Below are 13,934 nucleotides of genomic sequence, written 5' to 3'. Positions count from 1 at the left end.
GCCATTTTCCATAGGGAAAAAGACTTGTTCCCCCATTGTCCTGGGGTCAAGTAAGAGGCAGCATTTCAGGCTCCAAGAGTAGTCAGTCTGCCAGTTTGGAAGCACCTTTTGTCTTGGAGAACTTGTGCGAGATTTGCGATTTTAGGAGGCTGCACCCCAATGTTGTCCAGGACATGAACAATGGCCATTCTCCATAGGAAAAAGAACTTTGTTCCCCCAGTGTTCTGGGGTCAGGTCAGTGGAGGCATGTGAGGCTCCAAGGGCAGTCAGAGTCCTAGTTGCTAGGCGCTTTTGTGGTGGAGAAATCCTGCGATATTTGCAATTTTAGGAGGTGGCATCCCACTACTGCCAAGGTGCAACTGGACGTGATTAGCGGCCATTTTCCATAGGAAAAACAGCTTGTTCCCCCAGTGTCCTGGGGTCATGTAAGAGGTGGCATTTGGGGCTCAATGGCAGCCAGAGTCCTATTTGCTGGCAGCTTTGTTCTGGGAGATGTCCTGCGAAGTGTATGAATTTAGGAGTGATTTAAAGATGTGTGGATGTAGTGCTTGGGGACATGGGACAGTGGTGGCCTTGGCACCGCTGGGCACCGTGATCTCAGAAGGCTCCTCAAACCTGAATGATTCTGTGATTCCAAGGACACTCTGTATAGGGCCAGCACAGACACACCTGTGCCTGCTGCAAACATCATTTTACTTCCTCTCCTTCACTTGGCTGCCAAGTATTCCTTCGTGACAGGGAGCATGGAAGCAGTCCTTGCTGCTGGAGAAGCCACCAGGCTTAGACCAAATTCCCTTCAGAAAAAGCTGATAGGATCGAGCCAGTCCTGTCCCCAGCTGATTGGGAAGCTCACAGTCCTTTCCAATGGCAAAAGAGTGGGAAATCACCTCATGCAGGGGGACAATGACGCGAGAGCTGTTGGGGACAGCGGCAGAGACTGGAGAGGAAGTGTAGCACCAGAGCTTTCCAAAGGAACACCTGCCAGATCAACCTCCAGGACCTGTGGAAAACATTTTCCAGCTGAGTTGTGAGTCCATCTATTCCTGTCTTCCACTCATAGACCTTTCAGTCATGGTCAGGAGCTGCTCTGGACAGAAAGTGCCCTCTTTTTTAAGAGATAAATAGATAATGAAGACCTTTCCACGATTTGGAAGCATTTTTAAATTATGAGACACTTTGATTTAAAAAATCCATTAAAAATTTACCAAATATTACCTAATTCTGTGAGTTGATTTTGCATATTTTTTTTGTCTGTATCAAGCAGAGCCTTCAGCAAGTAGTTTATTTAAATTTAGAGCAATTTTCCAGCAAGACTAAGTTGACAGTCAGAATCAGGCACTGGTGTGGTGCTGTGCATAGAGCATTGAAGAGACTCTGTACCTCTTTGCTGTGTGCAATGAGAAAAAGGCCTGATTTTGCCTCTCACCTGCTGATATCCTGCCTACCTGTCTTTGTCATAGGGTGGCACTGCACACTAAAATATAGTGGACACTCCCAAAAAATACTCAGTTGTGTTTGAAGCAGGCCTTTGACAACTTCTGATCATGTGGTGGATTTTTAGGCTGCCCAGTCTTTTTTGTTTGCTTGCTTTTTTTATATTGGTGCTGTTGTTGTTTGGTTTGGTTTGCTTTCTTACAGAAAGTTAACTGCCTGAAGAAAGTTGCTTCTAAGTGATACCATCCCAGAGTACCAGAAAACAGTAAAGATAAATTAAGGAGTGGAACAAAATGGTGAGGGAGACCATTCTAGCAACAGAAATGTGGTCAGTGCATACTACAGTAGCAGAGTTAAAAAATAAAGAGGCGCTGCCATCACAACTTGAAGTCCTAAAGATCCACCTTCACACTCAAGTTGTTCTCCCAGTGGAAAATGCTGAGGAGAGAAGAGTGAATGTACTCTGCATCCAGTTACTTACCTGTCTGCTGTAAACTGCTTGAGAATCTGTGTCTTCAAATAATCCACTTGAAAAAATCTGACTCACCTTTCATTTTTTGGTCATAAATATCACCCTAAAAATGATCAGCAATCATCACTGCAGTGTGGTTTGAGATCCAAGTTTTACTACTTCCATGCAGATGGTATTTGCACAAAAAGCTGAGGGAAGCACTATATCCTTTCAAGCTGCTATGGCAGAGACTGTATCTACCTTGTGTCTTTTTCCCCCTTTACCTCAATTCACTTAATGATTTTCCTCTTTTTTTTAAGTATTATGTATGCAGTGTCACTATTGATAGCACTAGAAGTAAAGAATTTTCATCTTCTCAGAAAGGGTAGAAAACATCTGTTTATTGAATCATAAGAAAGGAAAGGTCCTTGAGAAATTTACTTTTTGTCTACACAAATCATAGCTCTTAGACTGTTTGGTTGCATTGTTTTATAATGGAAACGGTATGGAGAAGCAATCAACATCAAATGCAGCTCACAGGAAGTGACGGGTTTCTTTTTCTTTCCTACCCAATCCAACATCAAACATTTGCTCTCATTTTACTTGCTAAAAAGTGGAGAAGAAAAAACAATACATTAAATTAATAAAATGCACATAAACCCCAACAGGAATGGATATGGAAAATAACGTGTTTGGCTATGTCCAAAAGGTCTCACTTCTGACAGGCAATCTTTGTGTTTGAAGGGATGGGTTTTTTGAAGTCTGGTTTGGAAGTCCTCATAAACTAGTTTGATCAAACATCTGCCATGCTCTAAAGAATATGGATTATTAAGAATATGGATTATTCTTAGCCTATGGTTTTGTATTCTGTATAGGTCAGACTATAGAGTGACACAGAGTGGTGTGGCCATGCTGCTGCATGCCATGAAAATCTCCATGCTGGTATAGATGAATTTATTGGAATCACAGGACTGCTCACCACCTCCTCTAATTAAACTGGTGTGACTTGCACATGGGAAACTGCTAAATTTAAACTTTCCCCCTTAATCTTTGGGGCTTAGTGTTTTGGCTAATTGCTTTATAGAAAACACTGACCACAAGGGTTTAGCTGAGGGACCAATGAAGGGGCCTTGAATTTGATTAAGAAATTACTTTGGTAGTTTAGGTGCCCTGTGCCTCTGCTGTTCCTCTCTCCTTGCAGCACAGGCAGAGCAGAGCATGTGCCTGGGAAGCTGCACCTTCAGGTCAGGATTGGAGATGTAAACAGGGGCTTGCACAAGCTAAAGCTCACATACTTACATGAGGTGGCTGGGGCTGGCAGCCTGGCTTGTTCTTTCACAAGAAACAAGCTTTGGGCAACTGGGATAACAGTGTTTGAAGCTGCTGCAGCAGCACATTCCTGTGAGTGCCTATCAGGCTTGAGAAACCTCGGGAGAGCTGGGTTTGGATTCTGGCTGCATCGTCACCTACAAGTCCCTAAGAGCATTTAGAGCCACAGGAGCTCCTGGAGTCGTGGTACCCACCTGCAGGGCCCTGCCCTTGGTCTCGATGGGCAGTGTGACTGCAGAGATGGCACAGATGATGCACACAGAGGAGAAGAGACACAGGGCCCCCAAGAAAGAAGCACTCATAAGAACCTGCAGGTCAAAGAACATCAAACAGAAGCTTGCTGGTGTGGGGGGCTGGCACTTAATTAGCAATTAAGAGTGGACAAAGGGTCACAAGTGCCTGAGAGACTCCACAATAGAAAAAACAATATCTTGTGAACCTTAAGAGCTTTCAGACAGTATCTAATAGTAGGGAGTTGAACTCTGTGATGAGAGTTACTCAAAGCTACATCTGGCAAAGACCACCCAAGTACTCTGTATATGGGGTTGGGAGAGAATTGATTACATCCTCTCTTTTTTTGGATGAATTTCAGGGACATCTGTCTGTATTTGATGGCAGTGTTCAGCACAATGTTTACCAACATTATCAAGCATACTCTTACTTGTGATATAAATGGAGCCACCATTGCTCCCACACGGCACAATGCCCCACTTGTCCCCATCCCCAGTGCCCGCATTGTGGTGGGATAAACCTAAAATAGGCCATAAATAAATTGGATTAGTGCAACAGCAATCTGCAATATCTGTACCTTTCTTTTTCTTTTTAATTTTTTTTTATTAGAGAGACCCATTGTTTTATCAATGGCAGCTAGTGGGATAAGATATGAAAAGAAATAAAAGCTCCCTTGGGCCTCATTTGAGCCATTACAAATCTCATTTTTCCCCCCAAGTAAAGCTTTAGGGCAAGTTAAAGCTGGATGTGATTCTCCTTTGTTTAGCACCACTACCACCACTTTATTTCCTGGCTCTAAGATCAAAATCACAGAGTTTAGGTTGGGTGCTAAAGGAAAAATTCTGTTTATACTGCTGGGCCCTGTGTCTGGAAAGCAGGAAGAAAAGATATTGTCTGCAGCATTCAAGTCTGCCTATTCATTTTTATCAACAGCACGTTTGTTTAGACGGAAGAAAAAGAAAAACAGATCCCAGTAAGAAATATTCAGGCTTAGAAGAATGTGCTTTGTGTCATTTTTCTTTCACACCTCCCAAACACCTGTGCCAGTGAAACAAATATGAATTTTACTGAACTTTTAGTCCTCTTAATATCAAGAGATTTTAGCAAGTACACTCATATAAGCCTTTGTTTAAATACATTACTGGGCCAAGCAAATTGAGTAAGTTAATTCATGAAGAGTCCAGGCACTTGGCTCAAAAGATTTTGATGATTGATTAAATTGTGAGTAGAATCGATTTATGGTATGGCTGTTACAGCAGTGGTCTTTGCTTTATCAACAGCAACTTATTCAACACTACTAAAATTGTGGTATTAAAGCCAGGTGCAAATTTAAATATTACAGTGCACTATTAAAAGTGCAAGGGAGTTACTTCTGTTTGCTTTGGATCACTTTAGTCAATTAACAAGCAAATCCATTTAATGCCATACAATTGTTTTCTAAAAAAAGAACAACAAAAAACCCCAACAATTTATACTTAACTCGCAGAACTCACTGCTCCAAAGTTGTATGAAGGAAAAGCTCTTTAAAGAATTAAAACCTTTTTCAGACAGAACATAGCAATTTCCATTAAGTGAAAAGAATCATGCATATAACCCCATATACTACCTCATACAGCCCCTTAAGTGCTGGAAAATGTTCCTTTTAGTAGCAGTCTGTTCTCTCACTGTGGGGGTTAAATAGGGGGAAGATTGTGGGTGTTGGAAGATAGTGGTACCCAACATCCTCAAAAAGAACATTTTATAAGAGCTGAGCAACAGCTGGCTTAGTAGGGCACTCCTCTTCCATCTACTCCTGTCATCTCCAAGCTGATTTTCTGCTTCCTTCTTATATCTTGCATATGAAAAGACTGTGGCCAGGATGCCAGAGATACACAGTTCTAGGAAGGGGACTCTTAACTAGTTCATAAACTAGTAGGCAGCATTCCTGGGTATACACAAATGGAACTTGAAGCCTCCAAGCATCTCAACATACCTCAAGGAGAACCCACCTCTGCTGTATAAATGTAGATGGTGTTGAAGTTGGCTGAAACCAAGGCACGCAGCATGAAGAGAAAGCCTACCATGCCTGCACTGAAGAGAAAGCCATGTGGAGCAGAGTTAATGTCACTGAGCAGCATCAGCAGAGATACCAGAAAGAAAGAAATGGGGAAAAAAGCGAATGAAAAATATAACTTTTTTCCAGTGCATGTTGTTTACACATTTTTTAAATTTTCTGGATTGTGCTAGAAAGCAGCTTGTTGGATGCTTAGGGGAAGCCATGTGGGCTCAGTAGTACAAGTGAGCCCTTCTGCACACCACTGCACCACAGAATCTGCTGCCACAGCTTTCCCAGGAAAAGGAGAGCCAGTCAGAGGCTTTTCTCAGACCTACAAAAATTACTGGCCTGACAGACTGGTGAACTGAGAATACCAGAGGTCCTCCCCTCAGAACTGCATACCTCAAACAAGACCCATAGTCTGAGCCAGAGTACCTTGAGATACAGATATTAAGGAGAAGAAAGAATAGTGCTGTACATCCCATGGTGATACACAGGCTTAGACGTCTTCCGAGAAGATTGATGCTGAGAATGTTCACAGGATTTACTGGAAATAAAAAGGAAAACCATAAAACATTTGATGATCTAACTGCAATGATTGTCTGCCTTGACAGACCTTACACAGTGTGACTCAAAGATACCTGTAAAATGCACATCATTCTCTTCCTGCACCCAAAGCTTGTGATTTGCCCCCATGCCCATTTGTTTTACCCTTCCCCTCAGATGATGAAGCCTGTGCTTCTCTGAAATTGGCTGTGCTGAGGCAGGACACCAATGTCTGTCCTGAGCCATGCAAGGAAGGCACGGCTGGGTGAGCAGCACAGGCCTGGGTGGTTTTGCTCCCTCTGCCCACAACCCAGCCAAAAACCAGGGCCTGAGGTGTGTCCCACTGAGTGCCCTGCTGAGCCAGGAGCCACAGGCTCATGGCCTGTATCCCAGAAGCTGCCAGCAGTGCCCAGTTCATGTCGGCCCCTGTCACCAAATGCACGCACAGCTCAAACCTTTGCAGTGAGCACTGAGAGGGGAACGGCAGGGCAAGGATGGGGGAAGAGGTTACGTGCGATCTCCCCGACTGTGCTGATGATCATGGTCTGGTAGGCAGCGGGCCCAAACAAGTGGCAGTGGCAGGGGCTGTGGCTCTCCTCAGAGTCATCGCTGGACTCCTGCAGCGGTGGGGCTGCAGAGCCACAGACAAGGTCCCGCTCCAGCAACTCAGCACTGGCCAAGATGACGCCGTAATAAGCGAAAGCTATGCCAAGCCTGTGGGGAGAAATGCTGCAGTGAGGTGCAGCTATGATGGGGAAGGTGAGGAAACTCAAATGCAACAGGTTTTGGATGCCCTGGAATCTCTGCTGCTGCTTGCACCAGCTCTGCATGATGGAACCCCTTAGCCTGAGCAGCCACTGGTCACCTGTCCTGTGGCACTCCCCTCCTACCTATGTCCAGGCACTGCTTTTTCTCAGTAAACCTCACCCCAGCTCATAGCTCAGCTTTGTATTGGGTTTGCATGGCCAAGTTTTGGTAGTGGGTTGGGACTACAGGGGTGGCTTCTGTGGGAAGTGTCTGGAAGCATCCTCCATGCCAGATGCCAGCTGACTCGAGCTGATGACCAAGGCTGAATCCATCAGCAATACTGGTAGTGCCTTGGGAATAACATTTGCTAGAACCGGAAAAAACTGTGCAAGAGCAACAGCAGCCAGAGAAAGAAATGAGAACATGTGTGAGAAACATCACTACAAACACCCAAGTCAGTAAAGAATGAAAGGCAGGAGGTGCTCCAGGTGCCAGAAGAGAGATTCCCCTGCTTCCCATGGTGCAGACCAGGGTAAGGCAGCTGTGCCCCTGCAGCCCGTGGAAGTCCACAGTGGAGCAGAGATTCACCTGCAGCCTTTGGAGGTTCTCATGCCAAAACAGGTGGATGCCTGAAGGAAGCTGTGACCCCATGGGAAGCCCATGCTGGAGCAGGCTCCTAACAGGACCCGTGGGTCCGTGGAGAGAGGAGCCCATGCTGGAGCAGGTTTGCTGGCAGGACTTGTGACTCCCTGGGTGAGGTGAGGGCAGCCTTGCTTTGTCATTATCAAGTAATTCAGAATATGCCTGATTATAAGCAGGCTGAAAAGTAATTTTCACTTTTTCATCCCCCCTGGAGTTTCAGAAATGAGCAGCAGAATTTGGGCCACCTGGGAAGGCAGGGAATGCTGGGGGGGGCATGGGAATGCAGACCTGAGAACATACTAGGAACTCCTGGGACGACTAGGAGACAAAGAAAAATAAATACCAAAAAGATATTTCATAACACTCATAGAAGTCAATGGGAAAAAATCATAAAAAATTCAAGGCCTAACTTCACAACATTTTGGGTCAATGGTTTCCCACAGACCTATTATTTATACATTTCCATTCCAGACAGCAAAGCCAATGAAACATGTATTACCCTTGCATACAGCTGCTGGGAACACTGCATCTGAAACCTGTCTCCTCAATCTTAATTTCCCCAGCGAGCAGCACTGGTAATGAATGCGTTTCTGTCAGAGCCCTGTCTCACCGGTCCTTTGGCCATCCTTGGGGAGAACAAGTTTTCCCCAGGCAGGGAAGGAGAGCTGCAGGCATACAGCTGGTCCTGCTGCAGTCAGGTGGGGGCTCTGCCCCGTAGCTCTCCCCTGGCTCCCAGGAGCCGCTCTGTCCTGAGGAAAGACTCTTAGTGCCATCCCGGAAGTCCAGCCCTTTTCTGCCTAAGTTAACAGCAACCAGTCAGGGTGTCTGAGGTGTGGTCTGAAACAGGACAAACCCATCCATGTCCCTTCAGCTGCCAAGGATCTGCAGCCACCATTGGAGGCAGAGTGGTGTCCTGTTAAAGGCAGAGTCAATGGGAGCCTTCTACTCCCTGCACACTGTCAACCAAGAGAATAAGCTGATAAGCAAGAGAAAAAAAAATTACCATATGATCCATATCTGCAAAGTGGTTCTGAGGTATTTGGGGTGGATGAGGTCCTTGAATCTTCCCCTTCTTTCCTGAAAATCATACAATAGAAGTTTCTATAAAGGCATCTTTCATATGGGAGCAAGTGTTCTGTGAGACCAGCTGGCATGCCAGGCCCTCCTGTGCTCCCCCTGTCCCCAGGGTGCCTGTGACACAGACAGAGTCACAGATGGTGCAACACAGCACCCATCGAACCTCCAGAGAGCAAAGCCCTGTTTCCCAAAAGATACCCACAGGAAGCTGCACTGCAAAGGATGGAGGAGGGGAGAAAAGAACATCTTGAGCTCTCCTGGCCCCAAAGGACCCCCAGATCTGAGCAGTCTAGTCCCATTGTGACTGTGATGGTGCCAGAGGGGGCCCTGGTTGCTGTTGGGGGGCCAGCATTGCTGGGCTTCTGTCAGCTCCCACTGCCCTGCGTGCTGCTCTGCCTGTGAAGCAAGCTTTTGGACACATACATCTTTCTGGGAGGCCTGAAGTGCCAGTGAGCAGAGACTGGCAGGCACTGGGGACCCTGCCTGGCCTGCTGCCCCCCAGGGTCCCACCACCAAGGGGAGACAAGTTCAAAGGGATGGTGTGGGTTGACTTTATTTTTATTTTCCTCATCATTGGTTAAGCCTGAGAGAGGGCAAAACTAATAAAAGCCCTTCCCACATCCAATGTGGGTCCATTACATAAATTCAATTAAATTTCAGGGAAGCTTTAATCCTAACTAATTCCAATACAATAGCACCATCTTGCATGAATTGCTAAGGACAATACTTGGTGCCTGTGGGATTCAATACGCAGGAAAAAGATCCAGGAAAGGGATTTAAAATAACTGAATAATTTTGAGGCCCTGAACAATGGATTTGTCTTATCTTCCTGTCTTGGAGGTCAAAGGAGCCACCTAAGTCCCACCCACCAGTCAGCAGGGCCCAGACTGGGTGAGAGGGGGAGAAGTCTGGGGGTAGACTGCCCCTGCCCTGCAGCACCCAAACATGTTTTTGGGCATTTCAGTCCAGCAGGAATCCACTCCTGAGCTGCTCAGCTGCTTACAGGTACAGCTGGTGGTATCTGTGAAATGGTCTCTCCTGTTTTGACCCTCTTCTGCTGCTCTGTGGCTCCACACTCAGAGATCTGGGGTCCTGGGACACAGTGGACAAGCCAGGCCAGGGGCTGGGAGAAGCCTCTGGGAGCATTGGGTTGACCTAATGGCAGGGATCCTTGCAGCCTACCCACTCACAGCCCTGAGAGAGACGCCAAGGGACAGTTCCCAGCTCTCATGGCAGGGGGAACACCCCTGCAGGATGGATGGGCAATAAGGAATGGCATGCTTTGCCAGTAGCCTTTTTTGTGGTAAAGGAAGCAAATATTTTCTTAGCCCAATATTTTTCTGAGCAAACACAAACTGAGAAAGAAAAAAAACCCAAAAAAACCCAGAAAATTCCATTCCATTGTGAAGGCCAAGGTTACTGTTTCTCCAAAAGAAAACTGACATCTTCATCATTGCTTTCAGCAGTTGTTTGGAAAAGAATCAGGCAAGGAGGACGAGAGAGGCAGAGAGGCAGAGCAAGATGTGGTTGGCAGTCCCACTCCCTCCCTGAAGCTCAGATGCTGGCAGCCCTGCCTGGGATGGATGGGCTGGACAGCCTGGACTTACCTTAGCAGGCTCCCTCAGCTGCCCCTCTGGCATGGCCACCCCATTCATCCTGGCGATCCTCTGCAGCGTGGCCAGCGCAGCCCCCATGTTTCCCGTGGACACGTTGTACCGTGCAGACTCTGGGATGAACTGGAAGTAGAGCAGGAAGCCTTTCTGCACCTCTCTTGTCCTACTCACAGCTTCACATCACACCCAGGAGCCTGCTCAGGTTGGCACAGGGCACTCTATAGGCTGGAGCAGCCCTTTGCCTGGCCTTCCCCCCAGCCATGCCCTGGGGTACTCTGTGTGCCCCAGCCCCCCATTGCCCCCAGGGGGCTCACCCTGCCCAACAAACCCCTTTGTTGATCATGCTACTGAGCCATCTGGATCAAGCGCTTATGAAAGGTGAAAGCCAAAGACACAGGTTTAACAAAACCAACCCTGAATTAATTGACATTCTAAAATGAGATGAGGCACATATTACTTGCTGAAGCAAAAATCTTGGAAGGCGCAACAAGGCCATTTTAATAAAAAGGAAGAAGTGGTTGAAATGTAACTCATTACTAGCATTTGGTGCTCTTTCCAAAATAAAACACTTTTTTTATTAAATGGCCCTATTAAATTATAAACAATTACATCTATTTCACTCAAATATGAATTAAAGATCCCTTTTTTAAAGGTATGTATACTAACTCTATCGTTTCTTTTCCCCCAGATTACAAACTTCAGCTATCCAATTTTTCTGGCAAAAATAATCAGGGAAACAAAACATACAGGTTATAGGGGTGTACACTCACAGCAACCTTAAATTTGCCTGTCCAGGTAGCACCCCAGATGGACTTGTGCATTCACCCAGCTGCAGGATGTATTTTACATCCATATAGACTCCAGCAGCCACAGCTCAGCACTGTAGTGCCCATGAGCACTGTAAGCAGGGAATTTCCACATCACCCTCCACAAATCAAATGGTTCTCATGTCCAAGACCATGATGGTTCTCATGGGCTTTTTGAAGCAGAAGGACACCTGGAGAAACTGTGATTTACCCTGGCACTTTACTGAGGCTACTTTCCTCAGCCCTAGAAAATGTTAAGACTGAAAAGAGTGTGCTGTGCCCAGCATTAGACTGAATAGACTGACTTGTCATTTTTTTCATACACTATCTAGCCTGTCTTCCTCTTGGTGCCTGGCCCATCACTGCAATGCCTGGGTACTGCTGGCTGTCTGGACACTGGAACCTGGGGTGCTGGAGGGCTACAGCAGACCAGTAAAGCCAGACCATCACCAGCAAGACAGCATCTCCCCTGAAGCTGGTCTGCAGCCCCGCCAGGACTTCAGGACCTTACCAAGCCACTGTGTGAGAGGACAGAAGAAGAGAAAGGAGGACACAAGAAGAGCCTAGGGTGAAGGGGGTGGAGGGCAATGGTGCCTGGGGAGACATCAGAGTGGTGGCAGTACAGCAGGGAGTGGAGACCTTCCTACCTTGAACACCAGGATGAGAAGGATGCCAGGGATGGAGGCAATTCTGATCAACCACCGCCAGCCGATGGTTGGGTTCACCACTGATGCCAGGCCAATGATTAACAAGGATCCTGCCAACCAAAACACCTTTCCAAGGGAAAGAAAGGGGTTAGAATGTGAACACATGACAATGATTCGTTCATTTTCTTCCCTTCTGCTCCGGTTCTGTGGTTAGATGGGGAACTGCGCTAGGGAATGCCGAGGTTCAGTTGAGCCATCCCATGGCTGTCTGAGAAGCTGGGCTTGGGTGGGAGGAAAAAGGGAAAAACAAGAGTTTGGGGAGGGACAGTGAAGACAGTCTTAATTAGCTCCAGGTAAAACCTGCTAATTTGCTGTGGATACAATTGTACTTAAAGCCACTGCTTTTGTCCTTTCAGTCACTTCTCTGCTAATGCTCATGCTCATAAATTTTCCTGTTGTCTAGGTTTCTTCAGGAAAGCAGGAGATTTACAAGCTCAGAAGACAAAACCAGGCCAGATTTCCACTGCTGAAAGTTGGTGGCTCTCCAGTAGACTGAATGCCCAGCCATACCAACAGCAAATCTGGCCTCTGATCTGCAAGTACATTCCTTTCTGAAGTTCACTTGTTGCCATTAGGAGACATATCACTTTCCAGGGACTACCCAAGGGAGCTCAGCCAACAGAAATCACAAAAGCTGCAGCAAGTCCATGAATAGCCTGTGGGCAGAAATAACAAATTTCTGGGAGAAATACAAGATTGTTCTTCCATAAATCTTTGTGTTTCTGATGACACTTCAGTAATGATGCCCTGGGATCAAGGAGGCAGCAGTGAAAAGTAAATTATCCCTGACATGAAGAGTTTGGTTCAGCAGTGGGATGAATTTGTGCACTCAGAGGTGTCACCACTGATCATCTGCACATGCAGCAACTGCCCACTGCAGAAGTCTGCAGTAAGCAATGACCCAGCAAGTGGGCACAACCCTCCCAGCATGTATCAGGCCAAATTTGGGACTATCTGTACTAACCCTCCTGAGCAAAGCCTCTGGCAGAACCTGAGCAGGGAGAGGAGCAGATTCGGACCTCACCTGGAAGTCTCTACATAAACCACTTGTTATCTCTGGGGGTCCAGAGAGGGGGGAGGGGGCATACACCTCAGTTTGGAGTTGGCTGGGAATGCCAGCAGCTCCAGTGCCTGCCAGTCCATCAGCACTGGCCCCATTAGACCAGGTAGCCACATTGTCAGTAGGACAACCAAGAGACTGGGTATCAGCCATCACTCAAAGTCCCTACAAAAATGTTTGGAGCATCAAATCATTTGAGAAGATATTGCCTCTCTCCTGCGTATGTCTTTAATAACACAGGTGCCACACTCTGAGGTGCAGGAGGCAGTGGACACTCGCTCAGACCCAGACAAGAGGGTTTAGTCTGGGAGAAGTGCTGATGTGCTGGAGATGTGGCTTCCAAACTGTGGTGGGACAAATCTCCTAGGTCTTGAAGCTAAAAGAAACAGTGATGTTCTCACTTTTTCACGTTCTCACCTGGGATAAGGGCAACATGTATCCCCGATATTTGGTGGGCAAAAATTCAGTTTTTATGATAAGTCTAGCAAAAAAAGAAAAAAAAAAAAAGCAGAAATACAGTTGCAATGAGAATTTCCATACAAATCAAGTAACAGTTCAGCTCAACTCATACAATGAATACCATTCCTCTTCCACCTTGAGCACCCAGAGACAAGGAATCCCTTGTCCAATATGCCTCCTACTCCAGCACCAAATTACATGCAAGGGAAACACAACGCACAAATCCTTTCCAGCCTGTAGCTGTGGGATACAAGCAGGTAAACACTGCAGTCTATACGTCAGGAAACCAATGGGTGATTGAGGTGTCAGCACAGGCATAGATATGTTCATAGAAATGAAAATTTTAGTAAAGGTTTTTGTTTTTTTTTTCCATGAAATTAGGAAAACTCTGTTCCACTTTTTAAATGGTTGGAGTGCCCTTGGCGCAGGGGGCTTGTGGCACAGGCATCTCTCAAGGTTCCCAGTGTGAATTGTGTTTTCTTAGCTGGACAGAGAGAGAGAGAGGTGAGAAGAGACCCTCAGTGGCTCCTTCTGTCTCAGCCAGTGAAGTGTTTTATAAAATGGTCAATTTTCTTCCATCCTCATGAGGCTCATGAGCAGCCTCCATAGACAGGGAATAGGGCCCCTCCTGGGAGAGAGGCTGTGCCAGCAGCTTAGCAGATGCATGACTCAGGTGCAGGTGCCTTCTCCCAACAGGACCTCTCTCCCCTATGTCCTTTGTGGGCAGCAACCAGGCTTTGAGGAACCATGGTGCTGAAATGTTTCATTTGTTTCCATAAGAGAGTCAACAAAAAAAC

At 46.5% G+C, this 13,934-nt stretch overlaps 1 protein-coding gene across 1 annotated transcript in view; it reads right to left on the bottom strand.

The window, feature by feature from the left end:
* Positions 1-2,266: 2,266 nt before the first annotated feature.
* The window catches only part of SVOPL (SVOP like), a 12,406-nt gene continuing 738 nt past the window's right edge, over positions 2,267-13,934 (bottom strand). The window contains exons 3-12 of the mRNA XM_053978170.1: positions 13,096-13,159; positions 11,559-11,684; positions 10,100-10,228; positions 8,419-8,492; positions 6,538-6,740; positions 5,916-6,027; positions 5,434-5,515; positions 3,876-3,965; positions 3,409-3,522; positions 2,267-2,491 (exon numbers count right to left, since the gene is read on the bottom strand). Of these exons, the coding sequence (XP_053834145.1) occupies positions 2,480-2,491; positions 3,409-3,522; positions 3,876-3,965; positions 5,434-5,515; positions 5,916-6,027; positions 6,538-6,740; positions 8,419-8,492; positions 10,100-10,228; positions 11,559-11,684; positions 13,096-13,159 (1,006 nt within the window). The 3' untranslated portion in view covers positions 2,267-2,479. The remainder of the gene's footprint in view (positions 2,492-3,408; positions 3,523-3,875; positions 3,966-5,433; positions 5,516-5,915; positions 6,028-6,537; positions 6,741-8,418; positions 8,493-10,099; positions 10,229-11,558; positions 11,685-13,095; positions 13,160-13,934) is intronic.

Source organism: Vidua macroura, chromosome 5 (assembly GCF_024509145.1).
Source record: "Vidua macroura isolate BioBank_ID:100142 chromosome 5, ASM2450914v1, whole genome shotgun sequence".
Classification (NCBI taxonomy): Eukaryota; Metazoa; Chordata; class Aves; order Passeriformes; family Viduidae; genus Vidua; species Vidua macroura.
The sequence above is the reverse complement of the archived record's forward strand: the minus strand, read 5'-3'. Positions and strand labels throughout refer to the sequence as shown.